Source organism: Hippocampus comes, unplaced genomic scaffold (assembly GCF_001891065.2).
Source record: "Hippocampus comes isolate QL1 unplaced genomic scaffold, H_comes_QL1_v1.1 scaffold122, whole genome shotgun sequence".
NCBI lineage: Eukaryota > Metazoa > Chordata > Actinopteri > Syngnathiformes > Syngnathidae > Hippocampus > Hippocampus comes.
In genome coordinates, this window is record NW_017842059.1 from 3,759,026 (window position 1) to 3,781,190 (window position 22,165).

The window sequence follows — 22,165 nt, forward strand, 5'->3', positions numbered from 1 at the left end:
CTTTACAGTGACTTTTCTGTCAAGCCAGTCCAATCGGAATTTATTCTTGACATTTGAGTCAATTTCTAGGATTAAAGACTCCTGATCTTTCGTCAAAAATTTCATAATTCCGCTCAAAACGATCCCAGAACAATGAATTTGCGAGACGAACAGGCCGCCATGAATCAGGTAAAACAATATGTTACATGCAATTTTATTGGTCCAATCGCTGGGCCGTTTATAATAGAGATAAGACTTCCGCAACAAATAATGCCTTCAGTGATCTGATTAGTTGAAGCTTTCATACACGTCCAATCGCAGGGCTGTTTACAAACGGAAAACGGAGAGACTGTTCGGGAGAGCTCGTGAAAACTCGACGATAAGGTACCTGACCGCCCCTAAAATTTTCTCAACGGATTTAGACGATTCACAAAAATGATCATTTTAAGAAATAAAACGGCGGATTTCCGCGGATCCGCGGAAAATTGCCATGTATGGGAATTGAAATGAGATTGTCATTTCATTCCATGTACAGTACTGTATATCACAGATTTTTGGGACTATGAGTCACACTTTTTTCATAGCTGGTCCTGCAACTTTTACTAAAGTGCTACTTGCATATATCAAAGTTAAAGTTCGTACTGCCATCCGTAGTCCCCGTTCCCTAATCGTGTTGACGGCAGTGAACGAGTTCCGGTTGGATTCGAAACTCCCGTTTCTAACTGTAAAAAAGTTTGTCTTTTTTGTTTAAAATGGCTTACCCTAACTAGAATCTTGCATTGCATTTTTGCCAAAGGTAGAATCCTTGCCGGTTTTTGCGCCTTTTGGTGCTGTAAATACTAAGTACATCCTTGTAGTGATGGATGCCACATGCTAAACTAGCTGGCTGGGGAGACATTCGCTTCGTTTGTTGCCATGAAAGAGGAAGGGAAGGAATCGAGAACAGGAATTATGGGTGCGAGTCTGAGCTCTACTATACTTGGTCTCGGTTATCGTAAAACTAATTTCCCTGCCAAAAATGCAACTTTTTTTTCTTCTTCATTATACATTATTTGATTGGTATAACTCGTCCGGAAAAAAGCAGCACTTTGTGTTATATGGATATTTCTATTGTAAAATATGTGCTGCGTGCATTGGCTCAATAAAGGTTTGGAATCATTGCCAAAGAGCACCTCTGAGGATCTTCTGCTTGACTGTGTAGTTTTTGCTCTCCTTCATGTGCGAGTCAAACTGCCAGGACAGAATCACGATGTATTGTTTCACCTTTAACACACGTACACACGCATTAGTTATTGTGGAGACAAAAGTTCTTCATCTTTTTACGCTATTTGCTACACCTACTTCATACTGGGAATTGAGGCTGAACGATAGGCTCATGGACTCTGCAGTGATGCTGTCGACGATCACAGAAGGAGGAGGCAGAGCTGCACCAGAGCAAACGTTAATGCAAATTTGAGCATTACAGTCAACCGTCAATATTTCAAACATCAGCAGGCGGCGGGAGTATGGAGCAACATTTTTAAATGGAGTGTATGCTAATGATCTCACCTTTCAAGGGGGTGATGGATTTAACTTCGGTCCAGTTTCCTAAACCTCGACTGGTCACAGCTGCTACCTGAAAAAAACAATGTCACAACATTGTATGCAGTCTAATGTATGGATTTTAGAATAATTTTTCAGATACACGAAGACATGTGAGTGTCTGTCTTACCCTGAACTGGTACTGCATGTCTGGTTGTAGCTCCTTCACCTCTGTGCTCGTTGTGGTAGTTGTCTGTGATGTCCACTCAATGGCTGTTTGTTCACTGTACTCAACCTGAGAAGCAGCACACACAGACATACATTTTTAAATCCTGTGTTCATTTTTTTTCCCCTAATTTAACTCACGTCGGACATTTTTTTTCTCTCACAGACATTACCAAAATTTTGATCGTTACCAACATTTATTGGAATATCCTTGGAAAAACACCTATGCCACAGAGGTAGAAATATGTATGGAAGTTAAAAAAAAACAAAAACAAAAAAAACAAACAGTGCGATGAGTAAGCGCGACCTATCCCAAAGTGATGAAAACATAACTTTATCTTGATAGCAAAAATGTTTTTACTTTGGATGATTGAATACATTCCATTATTAATTCTGCTTTTCATAACCTTTTAGAACAGAAAAAAAAACTTACAATGTACTCTCGAATGAGGCCATTTCCTTTGTCAGGGGGACTCCAGGAAACATCAACTGTCCCATCCTTACTATTATCACAAGACAGCTGCAGGTTCCTGGGAGCCTCTGGCACTGCAGAGAACACATTTTTTGGGATATAGTTGGCATCTTCATCTTGATTCAGATTTCAATGAACCAAAATAGGAAATGTCAACAACAGTTTAACTGGGGGGATGGGGGGCAGTTTAAAATTGTTATTTTACTTTCCTATGTTTTTTTGTAGTTATTTCAAATTACCCAATAATAGAAGCAGGTGGTTAGGAAAAAAATCTGGAAGCAACAGTGAAACACTACACATTCTACTTTCCACAATAGCTTGAGCCTGAGCACGAGATAGGTCATTTGTAAAGCATCATCTGATCGTTAAAAAAAAACAAAAACAAAAAAAAAACATTACAACTCACATCCTTCTGGCGTTCTAACTGTGATCATCTCATTGGTCTTGTGCAACTTGGCGAGACACTGCGTGAGCACCTTGACTTCGTAGGTGGTGTCTGGTCTCAGGACTGTAAGTTTGTAGCTGGTTTTGTTACTGTGAGTGTCCATGATGATCCACTGTGAGGTGCCTACAAGCCTAACACACATATAAACAAACAATCATGACTTCCTAGTAATGCTATTCATGCTGCTACAAAAGCAAACGAAAATGCCACTGGCATTTACCTACCTGTCGGTCACGGAAGCTGTTTATCAATGTAATCCTATCGAGTCAATCATTACAACATCGTCATCATCATTATAATGATGATGATTATTATAATTATTGTGAGGTTTTATTACTATTATTGTGAGAAAACACATTATATATTTTAACATATTCAACACAATATAATACAACACACTTCCATTAAAGTAAAAAAAACAAAAAATAACAACTGGCTGTCAAATGCTAAATGCAGGCGTTCTCACCTGTAGTAGATCAAGTAGTCACATGAGTCCAGGGGAAGATTTTTAGGACGAGACCATGTTAGAGTGATGGCACCCAGGAAGTCTGGATTCCATTGAAGGTTCTGGACTTTATAGGCCAGGGTATCCGCTTGAAGGAAAGAGAGTCATCCTCAATGCACAAATTGAAATAAAACTTGTAACTGTGTTCAGCTGTAAATGTGCTGCATGCTAACATATTGCACTTTGCTCCACATCGACTAATTAAGCCACAGAATACCAGCGGTGAAATTTTGTTTTGGGGCTAAAATTACAGACAGTCAGACTGACAGATACAGTATATAGATCTATCATAAAGAGAAAACACAATTTGATTTAATTATTTATGATTGTATTATTACTCCAAGTCTGCTGGGATGTGGGATGCACTCTAGTACACCTGCGACCCTCGTGAGGATAAGCGGTACAGTAACAGATGCATGGATGTTTTACACTTTTTTTAACAATGCGGACTGAAGACTTCAACATGAACTTACAGGTGCAATTGTCCTCATCGCTGTGGTCAGAACAATCTAAAAAGCCGTCACAACGCTCTTCATCCAGCACACATGCTTCACCATCAGCACAGCGGCTTCCGTTCACACAGGACAATGGCCCACGGGTGGCTGTGAAAAAAGTGAACGTTGAATGTTATTCACAATAAATAGTAGGAGATCTTAATGCGCCGTTGAGTCATGACAAGTACAGTGGTTACGTGGACGATCCCAAGGAGAAAATAGTGAGCTGGCTGTCCGAATCGCCAAACAGAATGAGGGAACCACTGTATAGTGACACATAATGTGATAGCATGGGGCTATATAGTGAATGAGGGCTTCAAGAAGCGTGGACATTCAGGCACAGACATTGTGTCACCCTGGTTAGTGCTCGCCGGACCGAAAAAGTTCTGGCTCCACTCCTGGTGACTTCCCAGGCCTTATTGTGAGATTTTGAAACCAAGATACAGAGATGCTGTGTTTACGATATCAATACATCCCTTATACCAGCATATTAGTTGTCGTTGTGCATGTGCATTCATTCTTATGTACCGTATTTTTCAGGCTATAAGTCGCACTTGTTTGGCTGGTCCTGCGACTTATACTCAGGTGTGACTGGAATGAATAAAATTAGAGCTCGGACTCGCACCTAAAATCACTGTCCTGAACGAGTTTCAGTCGGATGATGAAGTTTTTCTTTTTAGTTTCAAATTATCCACCCAAAGGTAGAATCATGGTTGGTTATTGCGACTTCTGGTGTTATAAATAGCAAATCCTTGTTGTGGCAGATGCCGCAAGCTAAACTAGCGAGCTAGCTTGGGAGACGGTCCCATTGCTTGTTGCCGGGAGAGGTGGCAGCAAACTAATGACACACATCACACATTAATTGGCATGACCCCTCATTTTATTTCTTTTTCCTCTTCTTTTTCGTTTGAGATTTCTTCTATTTTCCACCAGCGGTTGCCAAATAGTTTGGTGCATTAGGGCCACATTCTGAAACGGTGTCCGTGCGGCAATATTGAGTGATTTGCTTGCATTATGACAAAACGAGCATATATTATAATGCATTCATTCATTCATCTTCCGATCCGCTTTATCCTCACAAGGGCCACGGGGTGTGCTGTAGCCTATCCCAGCTGTCTTCGGGCAGTAGGCGGGGGACACCCTGAACCGTTTGCCAGCCAATCGCAGGGACACAGTAACGAACAACGATTCGCGCTCACACTCACACCTAGGGACAATTTGGAGTGTTTAATCAGCCTGTCATACATGTTTTTGGAATGTGGGAGGAAACCGGAGGACCCGGAGAAAACCCACGTAAGCATGGGGAGAACATGCAAACTCCACACAGGAAGGCCGGAATTCTGGAATTGAACCCGGTACCTCTGCACCGTAAGGTCCATGCGCTAACCACTCGACTACCGGGCCGCCTTATTATAATATGATTATATAATATTGATATTGATATCTATTGAACTTATCATTCCTTTTTTTTCAAATACAGTTAGGGCTGGCTCAGGCTTATCTTGAATCATCCCTTAGTTATGCTGCACTCGGCCTTGTCTGTCAAGAATTTATCCTCCCCTTTCGTTTACTGTGTGTGTGATGGTAGCATCGCTTTCAGCAGTACAAAGAGACTCACGACAATGGGCCTCGTCAGACGCATCCTGACAGTGGATCCTGCCATCACAACGCTGCCAGTCGGGGATGCAGTGATGGAGATGGCGACACCGAAACTGACCCTGACTGCAGTGACCATGGGAGGAGGGAGCCTGGGTGGAAACTGGGATCTGTGTCACGGAGGCATTAACTGCACATCCAAGAAAAAAAGGAAGAAAAAAACATTTACAGACATCGAATACATGTAAGATGCAGACACAAACACATCATGGAACGACAGTTACGTATGTTGCTACGGTTTTATAAATCTCGAATTTCCACCAGAGGTGCTGCCTATTAGCACAGAATGTCCCTTTGCGCATGCGATGTTCGAGTAAGCAGGTGTCACTAATGGTGTTGTTGGTATGCATACTCAAACTGCGCCTGTATGAAGGGACAAGCCGTGCAGTTAGGCACCATCTCTGGTGGTCAGCAGGAATGATATAGACCAGCAATTGCCTTTGAAAAGAGGCTTCACAGGTCAACAAGTTGTACCTGTGGGACATCCCAGCTCATCACTGCCATCACGACAGTCAGCATAACCATCGCAAACCCAGGTGTTGATGATACAAGCTCCAGTGCCACAGTGGAAGCGGTTGGGGGCGCAGGTCGATGGCCCAGGAGCCACAGTGTGAGGAACTGCTCCACCTGGAGGATGGTTTATTTTGTTTAACTCATGCTGACTAAATGTTCATGTTGGATAAATTCATTCATTACTGTTAAACTAGACAAGATAAATCATCAATGCTAACAGTATAGAGCTGTTAATTGTGTGAATTTTAAGCATGTAAACACCAAAATGAGTTGATGACAAGTTTTAGAATTGATCGTTTTTCGTTTAAATGCAATATTGAAACAAATTTTGAGAAAAAGAGTCATCCTCGTGGGCAGACATCAACTAATTTGCTCCAGTTGTTGATTGAAAAGCAAAATTTACAATGATAATTTTGTTAAACAGCATTTAAATATTCACTGTCGGTGGCTTTATAAACACACAAAGGAGAAAAAAAGGTGCAGAGATGACAATCGGGTCAGAGCTGAAATTTGAATTGAAAGGAATTCCCATGGCATTTGTCTAAGATAGGCGACAAGGTGCACGAGCATTTAGTACGTCTGCCTCACAGTTGGTTTGGCATTCGAATGTTGGCTTCGGCCTTCGTGTGTAGTGCTTGTGTAGGATTTCTCCAGGAATGTCGACTTTTCCCATGGTAAAAAAAACATGGATGGTCATCACAATTGTTATCAGGCTTTTGAAAAGCTTTCTGATGAGATGATCATTTGAATCAGGGTGTGTTGGAGGAGACATAGAAGACAGGCTGGAGAGGTGCCCTTGAGGACCAAACTTGGGCACCCCTGCTGCGAAGGGGAAGCGATATAATGGACATATTACTTAACTCCAGTTCGGAACATGGCAATTCATCACTCTAATTCAGGGGTCCCCAACCGCCGGTCCGCGGACCGGTACCGGTCCGCAGGGCATTTGGTACCGGGCCGCACAGAAAGAACTTGCCTTATTTCCGTTTTATTTATTTTGGAATACGAAAGATGTTTTATTTTGAAAAATTACCGGATTCTCCGTTACATCCGTCTGTGTCACGCTTGACACATGTCAAGCCACGCTTCTACGTCACGTGAGCGATTCCGCTTAAAAACAAAACACCAGAGCTCGCAAAATGAGTAAAAAAACTGCTGGAGATCAAATGACAGCGGCCTTAAAAGTACGTTCGAGACAACTGGATTAAAGTTATGGCTGAATATTCTGAGATCGCCACAGTAGCACTGTTGCTATTTCCGACATGCTACCTGTGTGAGGCGGGGCTTTTCTGCAGCAATGGCGACTAAAACAAAATTACGAAGTAGACTTGACGTAAAACACACACTTGAGGTGTCATTGTCTCCTATTACCCCGAGATGGGACCGTCTGGTTGCAGAAAATCAAGCTCGGGCCTGTGGTGAGTCGTCATTTTCATGCACTTTGAATTTGCGTTGTATCGTATTTTGAAGGCATTAAACATTACCATAGCGATCAGAGTGTTGCGGCCAGATTAGACGCTCCTTGTGTTTATTATTATATTTCGAAAACACCACAGTTTTCATGCAGCTCATACCATATTATTTTGTTGTATTATTTCCGCCACACCTTAAATGCCGGTCCCTGAAAATATTGTCTGACATAAATCGGTCCGTGGGGCAAAAAAGGTTGGGGACCCCTGCTGTAATTGATTAATCGAAGTTTTTGGGTCAGGAAATTTTCTTTCCCAAAAATACAATAAAATCTAGCCGTCCAGGGCAATGCACAATGTTGAATAACAATCGGAACCATTCATGTTGCAAAAGCTTATCAACGTGCTGATCAAATTAAACTGTGGTAAAAGCATGAAATACATTGCCCACGGGTAAATAAATACAGGCTAGAAATACTTCTGTTTCATTTAAAAGTGTCCTTTCTGAGGCTACTTTCAGTGTAGGGCATATGTGTCGAACTCAAGGCCGGGGGCCAGATCCGGCAGGTCACATCATTTTATGTAACCCGCGAAAGCATATCACCTGTGTCAACCTGCATGATCCTTGCTAAAATCTGGACTGAAATGTCAAAATGTCATGTGTAATAAATCGAATTTTACAGTAATTTGGCTATTTTGTTTACACTCACGTGAGCAATAATTGAACAAACTGACTGATTTCAAAACTAGTAATCCGTCACTTTGTTGTGTACAAGTAATAATGCGATGAGACTATTTGTTTTCACGGTCATAATGGCTCCCTGAGGGAAGACGTACCTCTGAAGTGGCCCGTGACAAAAATGAGTTTGTCATGCCTGGTCTCGGGAGTGGGATTGTATAACATGTAACATGTAAAGCCTAATGTCGTTGACAGGTTCACATTTTTTTAACTTTTTTTGAAGGCCAAATGGCCTGGCTCTGGAATAATGTGGAATAAAATTAGTGGCGCGTCTACCTGTGCAATCAGATTCGTCAGACCAGTCTCCACAGTCGTTCTCATCATCACACTTCCACCATGTTGGGATGCAGCGTCCACTTTTACACTGAAACTGGAAATACCTCGAGCAGCCAGGAACATCAGTGGGAGCAGCTGAAAAAACACAAGGGAGAAGAGGAAGTGAGCTTTTTGCTACTCACAACGAAGCACTAAACAAAACCACATTTAGGAATGGCATCTGTTCATGAGGCGAGGCATTGGGTGAATGGTTAGCACGTCCGCCTCACAGTGCTGAGGTGCAGGGTTCAATTTTGGCTCTGGCCTTCCTGGGAAGAGTTTGCATGTTCTCCCAGTGCCTGCATGGGTTTTCTCCAGGTACTCCAGTTTCCTCCCACATTCCAAAAACATGCATTGCAGGTTAATGCAACACTCAAAATTGTCCTTCGGTGTGATTATGAGTGCGAATGGTTGTTCATCTAAATGTGCCCTGCGATTGGTTGGCAAACAGCTCAGGGTATACCCTGCCTGTTGCTGAAAGACAGCTGGGATGGGCTCTAGCACGCCCGCGCAAGTGGATCAGAAAATGGATAGATGGATGGATCTGTCCACGAATCACAATTGTCTTTGTGTCCTGTGTTGCATATTTTTATCTGAGGAGTACACCAGAAAAATCCTCCTCACCGCAGTTGGCTTCATCAGAGTAGTCACCACAGTCGTCCATGCCATCACATTTCCACTCCAGGCTCACACACATTCCGTTGGCACACTGAAAGGTGTATGCGTCACACACTTTGCTGAACTCTGATGGCGTAGCTAGCAAAACAAGGAAAATGTGTGTCAGTAGGTTTCAGAGTTACATACAACATCTGGTATATTTACGTCACAAACACAGTGGTACTTCTACTCACGAACGTCTCTTCATACGAAATTTTCAAATTACGAAATTTCTTCCAGAACCAATTAATTTCCAAAGTAGAGGTACCACTGTACTTTAGAAGTGTGTCAATTATTAACCAAGCAAAATAATTGTCTGAACATGCAGCTTGGGATTCAGCAACACGGGGAACGTGAATTTAAATGATAATGTAAAACTGTAAACTGTTAAAAAAAAAAACAAAAAACGATCGTCAGTACAGTATGTCAGAATTGGGCATTTGAAGCTACAGTAAACATCCAGTCTTATTTTAAGCAGCAGTCCAGTCCGCTTGCAGCTTTTCTGGACATTAAGTTGCGCTGACCAACTGCATTGCAACGCATATCGAGTTGTCTATTCGTTTTTGTACTTCTTTTCAAGGTAACAAGACAAGGAAACCGGTAACAGGCAGATGTGAGATTCCTTACCACACTTGGCATAATCTGCATCTTCATCAGACCCATCTTCACAGTGTTTGACACCATCACATACCAGGGACTGAAAGAGACACTGGGCTCGATTCTTGCATACAAACTCCATGTAGCGAGTGCACAAAGGGTCTGTGGGTGAAAATTCCATGTCACTTTAAAAAAAAAAGGTCAGCTATGCTGTGCTTACACATATTTGAGTATCACTGTCACAAGTTGTAATAATTTATGTGAGGCATGGTAACCATGCTCACCGCAGTAGTCCTCATCAGCACCATCTTGACACTCCTTAATGCCATTACAGTGGGAAGTGACTGGCAAGCAGGTGTTATTGGAGCAGAGAAAGCCTTTGCATTTGTTTCCTTCTGGAAAATAACACATTAATATACAGTAAATATTGGTGAAAAAGATATAGTCTTCTTCATGAGTGTAGCGATGACGCACAAGCATAGGTAAGGAAGCGTCATTATCCTGCAACATGTCAAGAGCGTAACCAGCCTCTTATCCGTATGCACACAGACAAACGTGGAAGCCAATCTACTGAATGGGCGCAACTCGACGCACTAAATTGCCACAGAGTTCATTCTGCACATTGTGGGAGGACAGAGGAGTGTACAATAAGCAAATGGATTCATTTAACATGTGCAGTACGTAAATTGATTATTTTAGCACGTGCAGTGTGATTTATCACACCTGAGATGAACTGTGTTGATGATGTTATGACTTTAAATAGCACGTGTGAAGTAAGGGTGTAAACCAGCATGCAAACCATAGCAAGGAGAACTTTCCCACAAGTAAACATTTTGTCGATGAAAATTATCACGACGCATCGACGATCCAGAAATGAAAATCTTGGGCTTGTTAATGATCGAAGGGCTAACGTGCAAAACCCTCTTTCAAAGACCGTGGTCTCCACCGGTTTTACGCCTGTTGTCAACAGCGCATGCCATCTGTTAGAGCGTCATCTGTTGGATCAGAGAAACTTTTCTCGATTTCTTTTTTTTGAGGGCGGTAGGGGGGGGGGCACTAATTCTGAATCTGTCCTTGTTTTTTCTCAGTTTTTCATAATAGTTATCTGATTTTGTAATATATTTAGCAAGATTTACGAATTAAGTATTACGTGCAACACCAGGTGAATTTTTGTTTCTGGAATGCCATAGCTATAATTTACAATGCCTATAAAAATTAAAGTAAGTTTTTAAACAAAAAAAAAAAAAAAAAAAAAAACAAGAATAACTCAAAAACCTAATGTGCTAGAAAAAGTAAAGACATTGTTTAAATCAGCATCACAAATATATTTAGATCCACACAAAGCCATCTCATGTGTGCATTTGCCTGTAATGTATTGTCCAATGTGTGTTGTATATTGTATGTGTTTCTCCTACGGGAGACCAAATAAAATTCAAATTCAAATTCAATTAAAAGTAGCCGTTGACCAGTGTTATGTCACAATCTTGTCTGCAGGATATTATCATCACCTAATTAAACCATAGAAAATGCCTATACAGGTATAGAACGTGTGTTACTAAGCGCTTCATGTTACCACAATAATGAGGGTCTTCATCTGAGCTGTCCTGGCAGTCATTGTCACCATCGCACGTCCAGCGCTGTGGTATGCAGTGGCCCGTGTGACACTGGAAACTACTGGATTCACATGTATGTTGGGCAGCTAGAAGAAATAAACAATAGTTGGAGATCATGACAGCAGTAAGGAAAGCTTTGAGCATACAAGCATAATTTTGCATTAGGCGTAGAAAAAAAAGTAGTGTTTCCGGTAACCCGACCGACCGAGAATTTCTACGTCGAAAAAAAACTTAACGGTCAGCATTCTTTTCAAACAAGCCTCTACATTTTTGTGTAGAGGGTTTACATCGGTGCAAACTCTCGCGATATTCACGTTGAGCGCGTGCGTCGTTTGTCAACAACATTGAAACATGGCGGCGGCCGCGATCTCCGACGACAGGTTAAACCGCGTTTTCTGTGTTACAGTCGCATGCTCGCACCGTAATGTTAAGAAAATAGCATCCATTGATGTATCGAAAAAATTCAGCGAACTATTTGATGAACACCACGGGCCGAGTAAAAACTGACGGCGGAGGAGGACGGCGGCGGAGGACGGCGGCGCGCCCCGGCCCCCCGAGTCCGGAGCAGGGAGAAAACTAAATAGGTGGCAGCGGCGCCGGACGCGGAGCGGCGGGTTCAATGTCTTCTTGTTTTATGTTTTATGGTTATTTTGTTTGAATTTTTGATGGGAAAAAAAAAAGATTAAAAAAAAAAAACTTTGTCCGACCTACCGACCCTATGCTGAAATTTCATGTTACCGGAAACCTTTTTTGTTTGGCCTAATCATCTGATTTTAACCAGTATCACAAACGGGTAAGAATTTTGTGTCAGCCAGTATTAAGTATTGAAAATGTACACAGGTCAGGCGTTTTTCAGTGGGATTTTATCATTGAACTCTTTAAAAACATTACCTGTGCAGTTAGCCTCATCTGACCAATCTCTGCAGTCATTGTCTCCGTCACAACGCCAGGCATCACGGATGCAAACACCTCGTGCACATGTAAACTCCTCAGCGCCACACACGTGAGAATCTAAGTCATATAATGACAAACAAACTAAAAATCAACCTTTAACTTAATCTTGGGGATTGATAGGTCTCATGAAAACGCTACACTCTTGCTGCATCTTAAAACCAGTACGGTATTTACCATACACTACCAGTATGGTAGCAGAATGTTGCATAGTGGGCCATATATGGATGGATAGGAAAGTTAGGCAGAATTCATTGAAAGAGTTCAAGAAATTGCTGATTAGACTAAAAACCACCTTGTCGTCAATGTAGGTATGAATGCAAGCGTAAATGATTGTATAAGACCTGTGATTAGATGGTAACCAGTCCAGTGTGTGTCCTGACTCTCACCCAAAGTCAACTGGGAAAGGCATATCTATCCAAACACTGGCTGGTGTCCTATGAAATATTGAAACCAATGCGGATATCAACATGTGCATGAAGACTTACCACAGTGCTCTTCATCACTGTTGTCTCCACAGTCATCTTCATGGTCACATTGGAAAGCCAAGGGAATGCAAGAACCGGACAAGACGCAGCGGAATTGGTTGGTCGGGTCACAGGTTGTAGTTGCTGAAGATACCAAAGCAAAACAATTTCAGGCATGCTCAGCTTTTATTGGAAGATAGCACTTTCAATGGACATCAGAGAGAGGGATGACAGGGGTCAGAATAACAAGGCACCCAAATCGTGACTGCCGTTATCAAGGAACAATTGATAGATGATTGTTCTTCGCAACAGGACTTGGACATATGACTTTACAATCCAAAAGCTGAAGTCTTTAATATTCATGTGTGAACCCCAAGCACACGCACGCACGCGCGCACGCACGCACGCACGCAGGCAGGCAGGCAGGCAGGCAGGCAGGCAGGCAGGCAGGCAGGCACACACACACACACACACACACACACACACACACACATTTTTTTTATTGGGTGGGTTTTCTCCGAGTACTCCCACATTCCAAAAACAAGCATGGCACGTTAATTGATTACTCTAAATTGTTCCTAGGTGTGACTGTGAGCACAAATGGTTGTTTGTCTATGTGTGCCCTGCGACTGACTGGCAAACAGTTCAAGGTGACACTGCCTACTGCCCGAAGACAGCTGGGATGGGCTCTAGCACACCCACGACCCTTGTGAGGATAAGGATAGGTTAATAATAAAATGTACCTTATTTATAATTTTACATAGATACATATATATGTACTTATCCATGATAACACAATAACAATAATAATATAATATTAATGATAATAATAATATAACATAGGCAATATTGGTATGCATGTGTGTTTGTTTGTGTCCATTGTGTACTTACGACACTCCTGTTCATCACTCATGTCTCCACAGTCATTGTCACTGTCACACTTCCAGATATTACTAATACAACGGCCATTTGAGCAGCGGTACTGGTTGGTCGAACAGCTTAGCTCTGACAATGACAGGAATAGCCACACGCAACCAATAATTAGCCAAGTAGACTAGTTATTTCTATTGAAGACATAACCAGACCAATTGTAGCATTGGGTCGTTCTATTACAACAGAGTCTCACCAGTCTTTACACAGGTGTTGTTTTGGAGCTGGTATCCTGTGGGGCACTGGCATTGCAACTGTCCATCAGGCAGGGTGGTAGTCGGGGTGCCTTCTGGGCAAATGCAGGTGTGTCTTGACCCAGGCTGAGGCAGACACAGTAACCTGCATGGCAGGTCAGCGCAGGCGTTGTGACCTGGAAGATAATATTTCAAGACAAAGTGTCCATCGTGAAGAGTGCAGTATTTTAGGAGGTTACTACAATAATTAGATTCTACAGGATACACTACTGTTTGACTCGTTAAGCTTCACTGTCTGATACTCAAGGAATTCAGTTATTTACATGAAAACAAGATGTACACATTAAACTGCTTAATGTATGATTTCACTTCCTCCACTCATATACTGTATGTTTTTCTCACCTCCGTTCTTGCCTTTATAAAAAATCTTAAGGTCCATGACACCAGTCAGTCTGCCAACTATTAGCTCATTACTCTGAGTACCAGTTTTCGGAGCTTTGAAGATCCCCATTCTGGACCAGTCATCCCAATACAAGTCATTCTGCAAGCAAGTTTGTGAAAATATTCTCAATATTCTCAATGAACTCATTCAAACTGTTTAAATTAAAAAGATAAACACTCACCTTGAAGACAGCAATGGCATAAGGGTGGGGCAACTCCTCAAAGAGAATGCGTCGTTGAAATCCGTTGAAGTCAGCCCTCTCAATGCGGTCGCTGAAGGCCTCGGTCCAGTACAACCAGTGGTCATCCGCTGTAATTCCATTGGGCCAGCGGACACCCTCTGATGCGATTGAGGACATGTTGGTTCCATCCATGGAGCTTCGGTAAATGCCTGCTGCTCTGTCTCCCCAGTCAGTCCAGAACATCAGACTGTGGGACGAGACATTACAATACATACTCAGCATACATAACAAACCTACGGTGCAAAATTAAATCTCAGAGTCAATGAGAATGAATGACTAACGAGGTGGCCGAATGCAAATTGCATGTGCGTGTGTGTGATTGTGTGCGCGTGTGTGTGTGCGTGCGTGGATAATGTTAGGAGTTTACCCCTTTTTAGGCAGGAGAACAAGAGCTCGCGGATGTTCCAGGATAGAGGAGTTCAGGAGGGTGTGACGCAAATCCCCATCAGGATTGGAAACCTTAAACATGCACATACCAGCAATTACATTTTTTTATGTCACAAGTGAATGAGCAAAAATGGAAAATTATCCTTTAGTTCCCAAGATATGTAAAGGGAACACGGGACTTGTGTATATTATAACTCGTATTCGCAAGATACATTAATATTGCCTCCTGGGTTCTTTCACTAACAGCCTGCGCAACTGTACATGTAGTTTTTGACCAGTGACATTACGCTTACGAACTAATTTTCAAATATACATTATACAACTTTATAATGTATCAAGTTAAATACATGTGTACCTCAATTTTCTGTGCGCCAGCATCAACCCAGTAAAGCAATCTGCTGATGGGGTCAAAAGCCAGGGCCTCCACGTTCTGCAGGTCCTTCCTTACTATAATCTCCTGACCTGTGCTGCCATTTAGACAGAGACGCTACAATAGGAAACATCCGAAGAATTGTTTTAAGATGCCTTAAAATAAAACAACATTGGAAAATACAACAATAAAAGGTCATATGACCTTGAATTGAAGACTTATATCAAAGCTTGCCTGTTTGTGAGTCCCTCTCCTCATAATGCCAAACCTTGTTTTAAACACAGTTAACTGCTCACATGATCATTTTAAGGTGATGCATAGTCTCCGTTGTGATTACTCATTTGACTGCTGCTACAGTACATGCGAAATTTTGGATCAAGTAGAAGAGAAAGGAAGAGTATGGTAAGCTTGGATATGATTCAAAATTAGTTCTATGTGGTCCCTTCAGTTACTGTTAGTTAACTGTGTCACGGAGGAATGACTCTCAAACCTGGATGGTATCCAGCAAGATGTCAGCCCAGTACAGGCAGTTCTTGTCATAGTCAAAGTCCAGAGCCACAGCCTCCTTTAGGCCCACCAGAGGGAGGATCTGGTCAGTGCCGGTGGCCAGGTCATAGCGATGGATCGAGTTCCTCACAGCATACAGGATGAACTCATTACTCTCTGTACGAACGTAAAATAAATGTCTAAATGGTGAGAAAGTGATGAACAGAGGACATTGATCACTGTCAAATAAGATTGGTACAGATTAATGCGAAGGGATACCAGTTTCAAACTGATTTTTGGTATCATTATTTTTTTTAGCAAATTGCCTTGAACAATATTAATAATTTATAATATTATTATAATTATTATTTATATTAATTTATGAAAACCATGTCCCATCACTGGCTACTCATGTTGCTCTTTGGGACTACCCAGTGCCCATGAGCACAACGTCGGTGACCCTTGAGCTCAAGCTTATCCTATTTGACCCTGGGCAAGAAGCGATGTACAATATACCCTTGAATGGTCACCAACAGTCAGTCGCAGGGGAATGTGATTAATTATCACAAATAAAATGAAAGATGTAGTTACCTCCAACAGGACAAGGTATCATCTCTCCGTCCAGTCTGGCTTCCACATCCCCTCCAGTGCAACTGTCCCCTGGTACTTTCCTATATCTGTGGCAGGACAGATTGGCTAACAGTTTTCAGAAGTCTGACACTTGGTGGTGCTATTGACAAAGTGATAAATATGAAAGAATCGTTCATTTGTCTATCGTATGTAAAAAAGGCGGGTGGAGTTGTACAGTATGCTCATGTTTTACGATTTTACTAAGTACACTTCAAGGTACTGTAGCAGTAATGATAATTAACTGGTTGGGTTTTTATTACTTCTGTACATAAGTTTGTATATTTCAGCCCAATGTGAAAAGTAGCTGCTTATATTTAATGCAGTATAGTTGAATGTAAATATTGTCAAAACTGTTGCTGCGGGACCAGTATCCTGTATTTTAGTGGTACAGATAATTTTTTAAAACTACATCAATAAGAAAATATGCCATTCGTATTTGTATGTTTCATGTCCATGTTTGTGAACAGTTCTCAGAGCTTTGTTACAGCTGCAGCGGTTGTGAAGGCTCTATATAAATAAAGCTGTATTGTATTGTATTCACTTTAGCATACCACCATCTAGTGGCTGCATAGCACAACCGCAGCCGTTAATGTAGCTTCTATTCTATGAGCCTTTTTATGCAGTGTGCCCTATATATGACAGCAGTTTTAAAATAGGCCATTCATTGAAGGTGCGCCTTATGATCTGAAGCGGTTTATAGTGCAGAAAATAGTACTGTACCTTAAGATTAGGAAAATGAATGTCAATGTGAAATAATCACTAATGATTGAAATGCTGAGGAAATGCCAATAACTCATCACACATGAATTCAAATTCCAAGTTGCAATGGTTGCACTGTAAAGTTAAAAACTAGCGGCTCACCCTTTGCTGTGCCGGTAAGTGGTGCCAACAGGACATGGTACTGGAGGAGCATGAAGGTCACCTGAAAACTCAGGGTCAGGAACACACACTTGCAGAGACAAGTCCTCACTCAGCTTGAAGCCATAGTCACTGCAAGGAGGAAGAGGCGAAAGAAACACGCTTACCATCTGCCCTATTTTTAACATGCAATTCAAAAAGGACTCATTATTATAGTCATGATGGAAGCTCCAGGAGCGATAAACTAGCTCATCAAAAGCAGTAATTTAATTTGATAATAGCAATGACAGCAAGTGGCAGGTTCAAGAACTTTCTTTCAGACTTTTGCAGTCATCTGCACTGTCCTTGATCCCCCTTTACAATATACCCAAGTAACGTTTGGAATCCTAATGAAGACAAATAATTAAAGAAATTGGTTCCAACAGCTTTGTCACCAGAGAAGAAATAGATTATTTCAACTGCGGTGAGTGGGATGGCCAGCGTTACATGACAACTCACTCAGGAGTGGCCATAAGATAACATGCGAGTTCGCACACAAATCTTACTTTAAGTTTTTCCAAGGGTGCCCAACCTTTGTGACCCAATATGTACTTTTGAATGGCAACATGGCAGGCTGCATTAGCTAACCTCATATCACTTTTTCTTGTTATCATACAACCACTATAGCTTACCGATCCTGAAAAGGACAGTATATTTTTCTTAATGTCTGAATGAATTGTGTGATGATGCGTCCATTGAAATGAACAGAAACAAATGTAATAGATTTCAGAATGTTTTTCAATTTGTATTCACAGAATGAAAGCGGCGTCTCGTCAACGTATGCTATTGTAAAGCTTCTGAATTCAGAACTTGCTTTTTATTCTCCATAAAGAATAAATTTCCGCACTAAGGCATGTTTGATGTTGCTCTATGTTGGTGTCGAAATGTCACGAGTATTGCATGCATGCATGGGCTCTCACCATTCATAGTCCTGGCGGGAGCAGGAGCAGTTAGACATGGTGACCGGACGGTCAAAGTCCTCGCCGTTGAAACATTTAGCATGAGGTGTTCGTCTTTTAAACGTTATCTCCCTGCCCAAAAGACACTCATTACCATGTTCATCTGAAGGAGACCAATGCTTGTAGTCAGCCTCAGCACATGGAACACCTGGACAAAAGAGAATGGTGGTGGTCAGTTTGTTAACCATTCTTGTTATTGTGACAGGCAGTGCATCTGGGACTTAGACTCAACTCTGACTTAGATTAATGATGCAGGTCTTTCAAATACTGGGAAAGATTGGGAAATTACACAATTAGTAAATTGGTGAAAATAAGTTAAACAACATACATTGCAAGGATTACTGCACTCAACTCAAATCAGAAATAAAAGGACACAACAGGTAAACCTGCTGAGAAGCAAATATAAGAAAAAAATATGTAAACATCCATTTGCAAGCTGATGCTGCAAAACCCATGAAACATCAGATGTTGAAAAACTTCAGTTTTCCCTATCCCTCTGAACTGACTCTTCGCACGCAGTCCAACCTACCCAAAACATCAGAGGCGTTGACCTGCAGAATGAGCCAACTATGTCTCTGGTGGGCATAGGATCCAAAGATGGTGAAAATGGTACTTTTCTCCCCAGGCTCCGTCAGTAACTGGTAAACATACACGTCTGTGTCAGAGAATTGAAATTCGGTCCATGTCTCGCCCTCATTGGTGCTGAACCTGCAGGAACAAATTTACATTGTATTTCTGTAGTTTTCCTTTTTTCTTATTCCGCCCTCTCCCTTTTTTTTTTAAGTGAACACAAATTGATTTTACCCTCCCCTTGGCATTTGACTCAGCAGTGGACAACGCAATACGGACATAGTGCATCCAGAAAGTATTCACTGTGCTTCACCTTTTCCACAGTTGTTATGCTACAGCCCCATTCCAAAATAGAACAATTATTATTTTTTCTCTCAAAATTCTACACACACACACACGCGCGCACACACACACACACACACACACACACACACACACACACACACACACACACACACACACACACACACACACACACTTACCTCACAACAAGTTATGGCTTTCAGGTGAAATTTATGGAAAAAGCTTTCACATTAAATGTGGAATAGGTGATATCCCTTCTGGATGCACTGTAGAATTTCAACCGAAGAATGCTTAAAGATTAAACCAGGCTAACGAGTAATCAGGTAAAAGGAATTCAGTAGCTAAATTGAGTTAAGGGTTTATCACAAGAACCACTGCTGGCTCTTTATTGTTTGTTTTGGCGCTGATATGCATTATTCAGCCAGCGAGAGATGTTTATTAGATCTGCAAATCTACTTCATATTCACACTAAATGATCTCAAACCCCACAGAGGTTGCCTGATGGTTGCTTGTTTTCTGTATGGCTTGAATTCAAAGTCCTTCCTTTTTTCATTGTAGCAGAATGGATGATCGATTTTACTTGGAGGCCCATCCTAATAACGCACATCCAAGTTGGACTTACTTGAGATGAGTACAGGAGCCTCCTTGTGGGATAGCCATCAGGATACCGCCATGGTCTCCCCATGTGTAGAAATGAGGACCTGCTAATGCCTAAAAATAAGACCCGCAATAAATATAATCATGTCAATAACATGCAGTAAAGCGACAAACCTTTCAGCAAATCTTTATTTATTTTCGCTTTTCAAGCTATGTCTACTGGAGTGAAGTATCATTTACATTTAAGACAAAATAAGTTAGTTTCATATTTCACACACCATATTGGACTGAAGTTCAATGCTGAAACATCTCAATGAAAATGTGCCTCTTTAAATGATTTTCTGGAATGTGAAATTAACGACCCCTACATGAGAACAAACCATTTTAAAAGTAATCTTCACCATAAAGGAAGTGCATGCGTGCATGTTAAAACAATTTTTTGGGGGGGTGAAAGCTGCTTGATATTCAGTTCAAGATGTATCTGTATGTGTTAAATTTTAACAAACCTCCCTCCATCGGGCTCCTGCGCTGCTTGACACATACACATTGGGTTTGTTCGCCAAGCTGCTGCCAAACGATCCTGTAATAACAGCAGAAAAAATATATCTATTTAAACAGAACTAAGGTACAGTAGCTGAAATTCATCAAGAGTTTGGCCAGCAGAGGGGAGTGCATACATATGAAGCCTCATGAAGGCTTATTGCCTCCCTACAGACTAAGAACCGCTTCCAAATTGTATTAGGCTCTATCATGTTAGATCAGGTTCTGTTGCGTGTTTCACATTCTAACACAGTCGACTGAATTCCTCATCTCCATAGTGACTATCATGGCAATTGTTTTGACAATTCAAATATCTGACACGTTTGCCCATTCTGTCCACACGAACTGTCTCATGACCAAGCTTGCGGAGTAATGGAATAACAGCATTACATATTCAGGTTAAAAACAAAAGAAAACAAATTACAGAAAACAAAACACAATCACATTAAAGGTACTTCTATTCAAAATGGGGATTCTTTGGTTTTCACAACCTGTTTTAAAACCGGGGCCGCAAACGCACACCCGTATCCACATTTTATTCGTAGAAGGCGTTATACAACATGAAAGATTTGTCAGTTCGTGGTCACAATGCGAGAAAATGTAAAGGATCTCTTCAGGATGTGCCGCCGGGTCATGAGGGAACATCGGCGTCGGTGAAAGAGTGTGGAACAAACTGTGATGTGTATTTTAGCCTCTGCTACTCGGCAGGCCCAACCCTCCGCACCCCCACCCCACCACCACCGCCCGACAGCACATCACAGAAATCAGGATTGATGGTGACTGAGAAAAATAACCAGGACTTGAATAAGGACTTTAAAAAAAATAATAAATTGGCCAACATTTGGCAACAGCGCATATGATTTGGGCAAACCGAGCTGCCATGGCTACCTGGAACATAACACAAATTCCATTTAAAGGAAGTAATCGTGAAAACACATCGTAAGTAGTCGAAGCAGTTACACAGCAAATTTGAATGCTGTTCAGTGTGTCAAAATTTGTTGAAGTGTTGAGTAACGGTAACTTGTTTCTTAATTCGAACATAACTTTGAGTTTCCAGACTCTTTTGTGTTCAATTGTGTTGGCCACAAATCGATACATAAAATCTATTGCACAAAAACAAACTTTATAGACCTCAAGGTCAGTCAAATTGGGTTTTTCCTTTGCATGGCCACACTTGACCATATTATGATGTATTCAGCTAGTTCATTTTTGGTGTAATTTAGTGGATTCACTGGGTCACCTGAGAACAAGTCTCTGTGGCAAATCCAAAAGCAGTGTTGAAACTGGCAAACGTTAACATATTGCCTTTGTTTCTCAGTGACTTATGACTTGAACCAATAGTAGTTTATTCATATTGCAGTTTAACCTCTCACAAATCTGGTGTGAAGAAAATAACTAATAGTAATTCATACCATGCTTGGTTGAAAAAACATACTACCGGTAGTTATAATGAGAAACCAGGGGGGACCGTGAGTTCCTTTTAAGGCACACACTCCTAGTTTACAAGTTTAAGGAAGGCAAACTCAAGAGTTTTTAAATACTATTAAAATAATTAGCTCAATATTATTATAAAATATTCATACCTTTCAATAGATTTTGCTGTCATATTTTTAAAATATCAGATGAAATATTCAATTCATTGCCCTGTGAAACAAAATCTTTGGTAAGGGTTCTCCAGTTTCCTTTAGGCTAAAATGAAAAACAGTGATTACAAATATGTCAAATATTTTGGACCTTTCAATGTGGGATTAAGTGACATTTCTCAAGATATCTGAGGCTTTAACTTTGAAAAAGTACACAAATGACTTTTTTTAAGATCCACAGACACACTGTTGTTATTTTGTGAAAAAAAGTAAAACTGATTTAAAAACTGCAGCTATTATAGCAGGCCATGATTATACATTTATTGTTGCACACGTCCTGGAGGGCACCAAAGTTGGAAATTACCGTACGTTACAAATATAATAACAGTAATAACACAATACGTCATGGAATTTATTTAAAGTTTACTCCGAATAATTTTCATGGAGACATGTCATTGTAGAGAGTTGATGCACAACA

At 41.2% G+C, this 22,165-nt stretch overlaps 1 protein-coding gene across 1 annotated transcript in view; it reads right to left on the reverse strand.

Annotated features, from left to right (window-relative positions):
* Positions 1–22,165, reverse strand: part of sorl1 (sortilin-related receptor, L(DLR class) A repeats containing) — a 54,841-nt gene that overhangs the window by 9,394 nt on the left and 23,282 nt on the right. The window contains exons 11-40 of the mRNA XM_019861340.1: positions 20,071–20,144; positions 19,590–19,678; positions 18,624–18,802; positions 18,056–18,242; positions 17,100–17,228; positions 16,200–16,285; positions 15,613–15,785; positions 15,108–15,239; positions 14,733–14,824; positions 14,306–14,552; positions 14,085–14,223; positions 13,685–13,858; positions 13,450–13,563; positions 12,580–12,702; positions 12,032–12,151; positions 11,101–11,226; positions 9,812–9,922; positions 9,558–9,689; positions 8,898–9,029; positions 8,235–8,369; positions 5,772–5,924; positions 5,260–5,427; positions 3,621–3,749; positions 3,109–3,235; positions 2,604–2,773; positions 2,159–2,271; positions 1,691–1,795; positions 1,528–1,594; positions 1,321–1,403; positions 1,152–1,242 (exon numbers count right to left, since the gene is read on the reverse strand). Of these exons, the coding sequence (XP_019716899.1) occupies positions 1,152–1,242; positions 1,321–1,403; positions 1,528–1,594; positions 1,691–1,795; positions 2,159–2,271; positions 2,604–2,773; positions 3,109–3,235; positions 3,621–3,749; positions 5,260–5,427; positions 5,772–5,924; positions 8,235–8,369; positions 8,898–9,029; positions 9,558–9,689; positions 9,812–9,922; positions 11,101–11,226; positions 12,032–12,151; positions 12,580–12,702; positions 13,450–13,563; positions 13,685–13,858; positions 14,085–14,223; positions 14,306–14,552; positions 14,733–14,824; positions 15,108–15,239; positions 15,613–15,785; positions 16,200–16,285; positions 17,100–17,228; positions 18,056–18,242; positions 18,624–18,802; positions 19,590–19,678; positions 20,071–20,144 (3,900 nt within the window). The remainder of the gene's footprint in view (positions 1–1,151; positions 1,243–1,320; positions 1,404–1,527; positions 1,595–1,690; positions 1,796–2,158; positions 2,272–2,603; positions 2,774–3,108; positions 3,236–3,620; positions 3,750–5,259; positions 5,428–5,771; positions 5,925–8,234; positions 8,370–8,897; positions 9,030–9,557; positions 9,690–9,811; positions 9,923–11,100; positions 11,227–12,031; positions 12,152–12,579; positions 12,703–13,449; positions 13,564–13,684; positions 13,859–14,084; positions 14,224–14,305; positions 14,553–14,732; positions 14,825–15,107; positions 15,240–15,612; positions 15,786–16,199; positions 16,286–17,099; positions 17,229–18,055; positions 18,243–18,623; positions 18,803–19,589; positions 19,679–20,070; positions 20,145–22,165) is intronic.